Source organism: Blennius ocellaris (genome assembly GCF_963422515.1).
Source record: "Blennius ocellaris genome assembly, chromosome: 14".
NCBI lineage: Eukaryota > Metazoa > Chordata > Actinopteri > Blenniiformes > Blenniidae > Blennius > Blennius ocellaris.
In genome coordinates, this window is record NC_137663.1 from 12,203,269 (window position 1) to 12,214,780 (window position 11,512).

Below are 11,512 nucleotides of genomic sequence, written 5' to 3' on the forward strand. Positions count from 1 at the left end.
TTGGTGCGTGATGTGAGGGGGCGTGGCCTCGATTAAATAGGACGTCACAGACACGCGGGCGGAGCGTGAGTCACGCAGTGCGATAACAGATTTGCACGTTATCATGCGTTTATGTTGAGTTCCTTCTTCTCACGGATGTCAAACTTATTATCAAGTCATGGTTGTTGAAGTCACGTTTTCCTTTAAACTTTGTTACTTACATCATGGCTGTAATCCTCATTTGATATTTATCTTTGGGCTCAATGCACCATGGCAAACAGGTTTTAGAAAGTTCAAGAATAAGCTTTGAAACATGGACAAAGACGAGGTTTTCTGGTTTGGAAGCCACTTGTGTTATAAAAATATGAGTCAATCAGAAAAAAATATTGCTCGGTCCAGACAACATAAAGAACCAACAGAGTTTGTCATATATAATTCTACAAAGTTCCACATACAACAACCAATGTTATTTCATTTTTTTATATTTTATTTTGCCTTTTGTTAATTTCCCCATTGTGGACCACGTATTATGACAATGAAGTCTCTTAAGAGACAAGACTGACATAAGGGGATCCTTGTCTGACAAATTAATTGGCTTGCCATAACTTAATTAAGAATTTATTAAGAATTCTGAGTGTGTTGTGAACCACCACCTTTAACCATGAGCTGATGTTTGTGCAGCTTTGGAAAGCAAATGACCTGGGGTTTATTTTTAGAAATCAATATGCACACCTTAGCCTCACCTTGTAGTTAAGATACTGCTGTTGTTACAAGTAATACACCATCATACTGAAGACCTTGCATTACGAACTTAAAAAAAAATTCTAACCCTTGATGACATCGTCAGTCTATTGTGAAGAAGAAGAAGAAGAAGAAATGTATTTGTATAGCGCTTTTCATACATGTCATGTAACACAAAGTGCTTTACAGAATTGTGTATATTGTACCTCCAGATTTCATTGTCTCTCTGAAGGTGTGGTTATTTTCATGCATACTTCTATTCAGTAATAATGTTCCTGCTCAGCCACATATTTTAAAAGAGCAATTATCTTAGAGACCTGATGCTTATTTTGCTCCACAAGCTACACGAGGGACAGACAGGTTTCTCTTCTTTTAGCATGAGCTGTATCGTTGCTTCCAAGCAGCTTTTTTTTGTCTGGGTAGTGGTGGGGGCCACACCTAGTCCTAATTCCTGTTCAAATATGTTAAGACCCATTCTGGTCTGGCTTGAATCTACCAAGTTGAAAGGCCACATTCTTCTGTGGCTCACATGGTTGACCCGTCATTCATTGAACATTTACTGAGCCAGCCGTCTTATTTATTTGGTCCACTTAAGTAATTTACAGTCGTCACCCTGAATTTTATCAATGACCCTTTATTTCTTTAAAATTTGTTCTCTTGTCTGTGTGTGCTTGTAACTGTATTTAAGTGTTCCCACACAACCTAAAGGTACGCTGCCAAGGACGGGATGGACACTACATTGCTTTTACGATGTGCACCCTGTTATTAATGTTAAATTCAGACGCAAAAGACCTTGAAGAAAACTTGTATAAAGAAGCTATAAATGATAGACCAGTTCAGACTGATCTGTTGGCAGGCCAGATAACAGTAAACCACATGTCACTCCAATGTGAGGTGACAAAAGAACAAACACGCCAAGTTCCGGTTCAAGATGTTCTTTATTTAGTTCAGGTAATGACAATACTGTCAAGTACACCAAGCATGACTCCCATAACCAGTTGTGGAAGAGTACCCTCTCCTGGTCAGTATTTATACTTTTCATCCTCTGTAACTTTCATCAACAAAAGATCAGCTGAGTGCACACAATAGGTTGTTGGTTTTTTTCTTCTTCTTGTGTTTGCTTGACCAGGAAGAGCCGACGGGTCTTTGCCTCCGTAAGACTTCTCAGGTGGATTTAAACTACGCAAGACCATCGATAAAATAATATCTCTTTTAGCTATATGTAACAAAAGACAAATCACACCAAATGCACAGACACAAGAGACAAAGTGAGACAAAAACACAAGAATGTACACATTTGGGGTGTAGTGTCTCTTAGAGCTACTCACAGCTGCTTACATCAGGGACGACTAACCCTTCCAATCATAGAATATATGGAGACAAACACAAGAGCTCTCCAGTGCAGTGTGTTTCAAATAAAATGGTGATTTCACCATTTCATCTTTGTGTGAGGAGTGCTTTCAGGCGCTCAGTAACAGCACCATCTAGTGGTGTAACTACTTCACTGTATGCTAACTCTGTCGAGCCCTTTTTTGGATTTTGGACTGATGGAGCAACTGATCCCTTTTGTTTTTTTTAAGACACAAATTAAAGCATCATGTATGAATGTCATGAACTGAAACGAGTGAGGCCGACATGACTGCACTCAGAGCTACTCTTCCCTTACAAGATCAAACTTTCGGATTGACAAGTGCAGGTTTTTTGTTCTACAGTGGGCTCACCGATTCCCTTAGGTGGTCCTTTACGAGCAATTCACTATGATGTGAACGGGTCAACTTTTCCGCCGTCTTCCAGCTATAACGTGTAGGGGAAACAAGGGGCTTTCTGTGAAGGAGAGCTAATCTTTACAGGATTTCAGATTATTATTTTGGGGATTTATATGGAGGGGGAATGCATGTGTGCTGGGAGGACAGGGGGAGGCGTCGGCCTCATCCTCTTACGCCTGGAACTCCAAACCCAGACCGAGCTTGTGGCCGCCCGCGTTGATGTTTTTGCCATCGAGGAGAGCAGAGAGCGTGAGCTTGATGCCTGTGGAAGAAAACAGAATTGGGGACAAAGTGCTGTGAAATGACCTCAGTAGTAGAATTTAAAGTAAACTTTAAATATTCAGTTCATTGTTAAAGACTCCAGCTAATCCAAGCACACGGGCTGCAAACAGAGAGCACTCACCTGGTTTGAGAGTCTGAGTGTAGCCCAGGCCCACGAGGCTAGAGTTGTTCACCTTGGCCTGCGAGAAAACCACAGATCAAGAAAAAGACATTGATGAATGGATGTAATGTGTAGCCTTCTATAAGGAAACTGTTAACAAATCGACAGTGATTCCCAAAAACACTTAAGGAATAAGTGTAAATCAAAACGACTTCTCTTCAGAATGACATGTTGGCAGTGTTGATCAGAGTCACTGGAGAGTGTATCTGATGACCAAAACAGGCGCTCTAATTAGCTCAACTGCAGGTGGGGTTTAAGATCTAATGTGATAGAGGACTTGCTCCTGCAGAAGTACACAAGTATCTTTAAAGTCTAACTGAACAAGATGCAACCACAGGGGCTCATATAATTTCAACTTGGCTCACAAGTCTCGTCATCCATGTGGGAAACTACCTTCACTTTTCTTTTTTTCCCCTCAAACTGAGCCAACCTAATATCAGGAACAGCAAACAAAACATTTAAAACATACAAAAACACACATAAACGTAACGGTATGTAAGTAGAATGCATTTCCCTTCAGTGAGTCAGGCTCCTTGTGATTCTGCAGTGAAAAGCAGCAGCAAACAGGTTCTGTGCTGAATTTAGTTCCCGACAAAAAGAGAAAATACTTGGAGCAAAAAAAATAAAAGGAAGCAGAACAGGCCCATAAGTAAGAGTTTATTTTCTGTCAAAAAATAAATTGACCAGATTTTCTAATGGAGGGAACACCAAAGAAGCGGCAGTCGTACAAGACCGCGCTCCACTGCTACAACTCCACTCGTGGCGATCACACGCTACTCACGGAGAAGGAAGCGTCGGGATCGATCTGATACTTGGCGGCGATTCCAAATCGAGTGTTGCTGTTTCCAGCAGTCCAGGCCAAGTTGACGGCCGTCTCCAGCTGGTCATTCACCTTCTGGTAAATGGAGCCGCCAAACTCCGTGCCATCGTTTCTGTGGGAAAACAGTTATGTAAAGCAGTCAGTGAGGTTTCTGTTGGGGGTGATACGACCGGCTCAAATGCGGGCTGGATTTGCGCGTCGTTTGTTTCTGATGAGAGTGTAAAAGCTTTGCTGTACTTTGTCTGAACTCGAGTGGCCGTGACTGAAACAGACTGGATTGGCCAGGTTCACAGCAGGAAGCCGGACTAACAGTCTGGCACTACTTCTCACTGGAGCCCGCCAACCAACCACTCCATCTCACTTTCAATATAGTAAATCCCATCACCGGAGCAGAAGAATAATCCTGCAGGCAGCTCGAGGCTCTGCAGTGAGCCAAATGGGTAACAAGTCAGTCTGCCAGAGAAGGAGGAGGGAGCGGGATCAAAGCTCTGATTCGGAGAGAGAAAATATCCAACGCATCAGTTCCACACATTCAGTGTGGAACAAAAACTTTGAATCACTATTGCAAATTGTAGCATCCCTACTCATTCAGAAGGACTTTGCACACCGTTATCATCAGGTCCTGGTTCGCCTCACGTTAACTTTTCATTTCATCAGCAGCATTACACTACACGTCGAGCTAAATACGCAACTTCTTTTCCACATTTTCAGTCGTTAAAGCGACTTGTGATGGTGGCTTGACGCGTCATGACGTCTTACACGTTCGTATGCAGCTGGAACTCGTCGGTTTTGTAGCCGACTGCAAAGTTGCTCTGGGTGATCCTGTTCCTGCCGGCCTCGAAAGTCATCTGGTATCCGGCCAGCCAGCCCTCGTAGCCCACCACTGCCGCCCCGTGGACGGCCGTCCCGTTGATGTCGTAGTTGACATCGCAGCCCAGGTTGATGTGTTCACACTTGTAACCCGTCTTCACTTTGCCACCCTTCTTGCTGTGAGGATGAGAGGAGGTTGTTAAATTGCTGTTATATTATATTAGACTAAATACTTCTCGGTAGGTGTAGTGGACAGTGCCTTGTGAAACATTTATGTTAAAAACACTTATTCAAATTGATCACAATTCTATAGTGATGCATTGATGCGGCAGTTGAATGGAACATTTTAAAAAGGTCAGCATTAGCCTATATGATATGTGGACGACCTGGTAAGTGGAGTCTTATACTTGACTTTTTTATGTTTTTGTGAAATGCCAGGTTCAAGAAATCAATACAGTGAATGTCTAAGTGTGATTTAAATGTTATCTGAAAGGATCAGATGAAAATCAAACCCTATGAGAAGAATTGGAAGTGTAATGGCATTTAATAAGGAGCAGCTCGAGGTTGGTGCTGCTCTTTTAAAGAAGTAGCATCGGTGCATCTCTACTCATCAGTTTTCACTTTCTAAGACTTCAGATTCAGTTTTCGTTACCCAGTGTTTGGCGAGAAGGATGAATCGAACGTGAGCTTCAGTCCTTTGGCCAACTGTGGACACAACAAAAAGTAACATTAACACACTTGACAGGGCAAACTACAGAAAATGAAGATGAACACCACTTAAATACAAATCGAGTCTCTGTCCATGCTCTGTGACGCAAACACAGATTTGAATTCACATTTTTAACATTGGATCATGTCTTTTTGTTTTCACACCTGGTCCTCGAGGGTGATCTCGGTCCCCAGAGTGTTATCAGTATTCCATTTCTCCGTGAAGGTCAGCCCGTGCTCCGCCCACTTGTATTTGGTCTCCAGTGACCCAGCGACCTTGCTGGTTTCAGTGTTGGCAGAGCCTGTGCTGGTGAACTCCTTCAGAGGGGAGAGAGTTGAGTCAGCATCACAAATAGCCAACTTATACAGACCTGCATTTACTCAAGACTCCGTCCTGGACATGTTTAGAGATCAGAAAAGAAACCAGCCACCAACTCATCAGCCACGATAGGACTACTGCAGACTGAACTGACAGCTTGGATTATCTGATAATAACTTACCAGTCCATTCTCGGACTTTGTCTTCAGGTCCAGTTTAATGAGCCCGAAGCCTGAAAGAGATCAAACAATACCCGAGATGAGCATCCAAATATGTAACCACTTCAACAAATGCGTCACGGGCTTCTTTAATTGGCTACAATTCTAAATAACAAGCACTCTAATCCTGTCGCATTAATCCCCACCAAACATTCTTTTACAGACACACTTTCAAAGAGTCTCTCATGAGATATCAAAACACATTAAGGTCAATCATTGACTTAAGCCCATGAAATGCACATTTGCCAGCCTCCAGGGGGCTTTTACAGGCATTTCATATGCCACTGGCTGGACATGCGCATTGATTTCATGGGGATCCTGTGAGAGTGGTAATGCCGCCATGACTAACAGCTACAAGGTTGGTCGACACATCCCGACCTTGTTCATGTTGCTCTGCAGTACGTCTGACCACGGACCAGAGAGCTGCAGATAAAACCTTCAGTACACATTTTTCTGGCAAAGCCTTCCCGGGTGAGGGAATATGTAGTTAGGTGGAACATCCAAACTGTTTTAAGGGCAACTTAAAACTATATATCCATTCCATGATCAAATAAAAACTTCATTTGTAGATTTTTGGGATCAGATTCTGAGAGAAATAGTTTTTTGTGTGACGGATGAATACATCAAAATCTGTGTAAATAACACCCTCAAGGGACATTTATACAGTGACCCAAGAGAACAAACCTCAAGCCTCTTTTAGCTCACAAAGGTTCTTAAATTGGGAAACTTTCTCACTGGGTTTCTGTAAATGATTGGTTACATCCCATTATGGATCATCGTATTTATTTGAGAAAGTATCCTAAAATGGACGAAATACAAACATTATAGGTGCACATTTTAAAACCCTGGACCACTTTTACAAGTCAAATGCTTTCAGCATGGAAGTCCTCATCTGAACCACAGTATCAGATCAGGACCGAGTCAAAATGCCAGCGGTGTGGAAACATTTCAGTGTGGAAAGTGACAACAGTCCAAAGGCCACTTGTAACGTCAACAATACCAGCATTTCAAGAAGTGGAAGCATCCGAGCTTCGTTACTAAACACGCTGGAGAGGGTGTGAATAGAAAACTGTACTCTGGGTGGTGATGAGCCAGCTGCAGCAGACGAAGGCCTCGTTCACACTCCAGGGAAAAGCGACCCAATTCAGATTTCTTACTCAAAAGTGACTCATATCCGACCCGTTTTGCGGCTGTGTGAAAGTGCTAATTCCAGGTCTTGTTTGTATGTGGTACCAATTCGGATACTTTTCCAAATGCGACTGCTTTGTCATTGACGTGGGACTGACGTCACGGGTAAGCGCCGGAGGAAGCGGCTCCGTCAAATGTTGAAAGCTGTATTCTTGTTACCCTATTCTCCTCATCATATCTTCAAGAGTTTCTCAGCTCATATTTAACAACCACTGGAAAATGAATCGACCCTGGCTGAACAGCGTTGCCAGATATGGTGGCACCTTCCAATTTGGGAGCCAAACTCTCTTGCCTTTTAACTTTGTTTATTTTGTGCATTTGTATGGCGGGCTCATTATTACATAACATACCAACAAACAAAAAAAATCAGCATTGAGCATCACGACCTGCAATGTGAACGTAGTCTAAAACGTCCAGAATGTCTTTAAGAATGAACCAAGAAGGCTCCTGTAGTTTTGACGAGCAACACACAACGGCGACATGCATGTCGGATTCAGGTAAGACGTCACAGAGAACAGCTTTAAATCTCTGTACAATAATCTTCATAAAAAGTTAATAAGTTACAAAAAAAGTCCAGTCTGTAACCACAAGCTTTTGGATCAGTGTGTCTGAACAATACGCGTGACAACATACAGAGTGTTCAAAGAAGGTAACCACAATATGATGAACAATTGGAGACTAAACAAAGAACAAGTCCTTTCGCAGTACGATAAAAAAAACACTCTGCAGGTTAATACAACGTGGTAAAGTATCTATAATTTGTTTATAATGTTTTTTTATAATACTTTCAAATCTGATGCATTAATTAGTGACTGGAGAAAAAGAACAAAACATACCAGCAGTAGCACTTGTTTCAATACTCAGCATTATAATTCTTATAAAATAATAGTTGTTGCATAATTACTAGGGATGCACTGATACCAGCATGGGATATCGGTTTCGATGCTGAAGGAGCACTCGTACTCATACTCGTGAAAGCTCCTCAATACAACCCGGCGAGTCGCCCAATTCCGCCCACACGTATGCAAGAGAACACGAGCAACGTCTGCAGTTTGGAGATTCTTTAATATTAAAGAGAATGACGAACGAAAGACGGACCGGAAACTATTTTCTGCAAAAATATCAAGAGGAGGCAAAAGCTAGTTCCTACAACACGGCAACTTCATGAACGGCGACATTGTGACCAGCGGTCAGCCTGATGTCGCTCTTTGCTTTAACTGCTCAGTGGATTCAGGAGGAATTCCCTCCAAGCCGTACTCCATGCTAAAGGCGTTTCGGGACTCGCACACAAGTGATGCTACATGCCAAACCTGATTACAATCTGCGTGTGGCAGATGCTACGTACCTCCCTATGTGTACTGAAGGCGGTTGGAGGTGGGTGTGGCATTGACACCGTGCAGAGGTGTTTTGCAGCAATGCATATCCTTCGCATATCATTTACGCATGGCTCATGAATAACACTTTATGGGATTTGATTGGTACTCCTATCAGTACTGTAGTAATTATTAGGGATGCACAAATATTACATGGTGTTTTGTGGCATCCCTAATAATTACTACAGTTCTCCAATAAAAGGTTAAAATGCGTTTTCTTTCATGAAGTGCAGATAAAAATCATTGGTTCCAAATGATTTCATGTTCTAGTTTTGTGTTTTTAAATTTTATGTGACCGCCATCAAAGCGGCTCTGCAGCCCACATTGACTGGTAAACTTTCCAAACCCGCTGGAGCACAAAGCCACAAGACTCCCAGTTTAACTGCAGGCTCCGTCTAACACCTCATCATTGGTTGAGCTGCTGGGAAACTCCACACATTGACTGGTTTGCATTAATTGCTTTCATTAAGCATTATGTCAAGTGCCAGTCTCGGATTTCCCCGAGAGGGAAACGCTGTATGGAAAATCTCCTGGAGTACCTCACTGGATAGGACAGTGAGAGGAGTTTGTATATGTAGCAAACTCTCATGAGTGAAAAATAACGAGAAGAAGAAAAGCCAACGCGGTGCTCACCATATCCCTTGGTGAAAACATCCCGGGCAGACTTTCCAAGGTCAACGTAGGTAGGAGGTACGGCCATGATCTGAAAGCAAAAGGGAAAAAAAACAAAGATGTGCATTGAAAATTTATCTTCCCCACTTTCCCTCCCTCCACGCCTGCCTGGGCTGTGAGAAAGGAGAAAGATGTAAGTAGACTGTGGCAGAAGAACAGAGGGACGTGTCATGGGACGGTGCTGAGAGAAGACAAGAGCGACTGGAGGTCACTAATGGAGAGTGAACGGTAAAAATACAAACATCAGCGCCTCAGCACAACTTGCAGTGCAGCGTCCAGGTAGAACTCTTTACATTCACTGTCGATCCCAATTACAATTTTATTCAACTTTTCTTTCGCAACTATGAAAATTACATCTCATCTTTACACCTTCAACCATCTTTTCTGAATCCGATCTGAAAGGTCAAGAAGCCGACTTCAGGAGGCAACACTGCAAAAAAGCAGACCTTTCAGTGACCCTCTGGAGCGGCTGTTCCCACGTATCTGTGCAACGCTTTGTCTTTTGTTTCATCGGCAGCCTGTTGTGCAAGACGTGTACATTTCAGCACGAGAATAAATTAAGATTTTTCAACACCAGTAAATGTTATCATGATGCAGCTGTTGCGTAGGAATATTGATAACATACACGCCGGTATTGACAGAAGATAGAAAATCGGGAATGAATAGTGGCCCATGGATTAGGATTTCTTCAACTCGCAAAATAAGGAACATTTCTCAAACGACACAAAAATCTAATATATGAAAGCTGCAAGACAGTGTCACTTCATATAGTAACTATGTACATCCCAAAACATCTGTAATAATCCTGGAGACTTTTACACCGTTTCCGCCAGGTTGGGAGGATTTTTTATAGAAAATCTACTTGAAATATTGAATGAAGAATCTATTTATTTCCCTATGCACAAGTCTTGTCAACCATTTTACAGGCGTGTCAAACTCAGATCCTGGAGGGCCCCAGCCCTGCATGTTTTCCATGTCTCCCTTCTTTAACACACCTGAATCTCATAATGGTCCATCACCACATTCAGTACAAAGTCTGATTACTAGCCACTGATATTGCAATTAGCCCTGTTGACATAGAAAGCATGCAGGGCTGCGGCCCTGGAGGACCAGACTTAGACACGTGATTTAAGAGATTATACTGGAAAAACTGCTCAGTTTTGTTTTGTTTTGTTCAAACTGCAGGGTGTTGACAATTCGATCTCAAAGCCAGGGAAGATCCGGGTGAGAATCCAACAACTCCACCCTTTTACTCCAGTTATAACATGAACAGAGCCTCTGCTGCATTGCATCACCACACTAGCTCCTCTGCATTTGTTCAGGATAGACATCGCTTTTGTCTTGGATGTTGTTGTCCTCTCCGGCTGGAGAGCAAACCATCAGCTTGAGACACAAGTTTCTAATCCTGGCATGCTCATAAACACCCTCAGTAAGAGCAGTTGACACATTCCTTTTAAAAGGCAAACACTTACAAAGACCTTGACTGGGGACATGTCAAGAGGATGAGAATAACCCTGCACGTGTCACCTTGGAAAAAGTTTCTCGAGAAAGTTGGTCTCAAAACTGAACAATGTTGAATATGAGGATCAATGAGATGCTCCTCATATTAACATCCACACCTGACAGCCCTTCGGCCACACCTTGCTTGTGGTGGATTGTGGAGATTAAACACCTTTCTACTATGGTTACTGGATGTCTGGAGGGAGCTCAGCAGGGGTCATTTCACCCGCATGGAGAGGTCAGGGAGGCGTGAAGGCTCCATCCCGTCTCCGCTGCTAGCATGCTATAGCATCGGCTCGCCGTCAAGGTGGACGCCGGGCAAAGTGTGTTTCCAGCGGGCAATGTCACGACATGCAGTGATGAGAGCACCGTAAGCACGCTAATACTTCTTACTAGAAACCCCCAACGTGACAGCAGGTGATATCCGCACCCTCTGCAACCGGATGACCGCAAACCAAAACTTTAGCCTCCGAGCTAACAGCTCGTAAAGAGCAAGCAGGCCGCCCGACCACGCAGCTCCCTCCCGGCTTAAAGCGCACGAGCGAGGCGGCGAAGCCCCGGGAAAGAGGAGTTTCGGTGGCGGCGGCGGGAGGGCAGGCTGCTGCAGACACACCCCAGGCTGTGAGAGACCTTAGAGGAGAAGAGACAGAACATACCTCTGAGTGTTCCAGTCCTCGCTGAGAAGGAGCCTGTCAGCTGCACAAAGGGAGGAGAAAAGAGGGAGGAGGAGGCGCGGCGTCTCGTCACGTCGCGTCACGTCACGTCACGTCCCACAACCCTGTTGGAGTCACGTAAGTCGCCGCAGCTCAGCGTCAAAGAAGCGTCAGGCGAGACGAGACAAGATGGTTCACCCCCTCCTCACAAACACTTCTTCAGACGCACACGAACAAGCTGACGCTTCCGGATGAGTTCCCGTTTCTGTTTAATATCAAAGCGGCTTTGCAGACAAGAAACTCATTTTGCAAGACGCTACAATA

General features: G+C 43.6%; 1 protein-coding gene across 1 annotated transcript; it reads right to left on the minus strand.

Annotated features, from left to right (window-relative positions):
* Positions 1–1,645: 1,645 nt before the first annotated feature.
* Positions 1,646–11,270, minus strand: vdac1 (voltage-dependent anion channel 1). Its single transcript, XM_080509156.1, has 9 exons — positions 11,192–11,270; positions 8,997–9,066; positions 5,767–5,816; positions 5,432–5,584; positions 5,211–5,263; positions 4,508–4,735; positions 3,710–3,860; positions 2,890–2,947; positions 1,646–2,748 (listed from the first exon to the last, which is right to left on the minus strand). The coding sequence occupies exons 2-9, from the start codon at positions 9,061–9,063 to the stop codon at positions 2,657–2,659; spliced, it is 852 nt and encodes a 283-aa protein (XP_080365282.1). The 5' UTR covers positions 9,064–9,066; positions 11,192–11,270; the 3' UTR covers positions 1,646–2,656.
* Between the last annotated feature and the right edge of the window lie 242 nt (positions 11,271–11,512).

Excerpts from the sequence above, each read along its gene's own strand:
- vdac1 (XM_080509156.1), bottom strand. The coding sequence starts at position 9,063 with ATGGCCGTACCTCCTACCTACGTTGACCTTGGAAAGTCTGCCCGGGAT. Across the intron at positions 5,264-5,431 it reads AGATCACCCTCGAGGACCAG|TTGGCCAAAGGACTGAAGCT; the intron begins GTGTGAAAACAA and ends TTGTGTCCACAG. Across the intron at positions 4,736-5,210 it reads TCCTTCTCGCCAAACACTGG|CAAGAAGGGTGGCAAAGTGA; the intron begins GTAACGAAAACT and ends TCATCCTCACAG.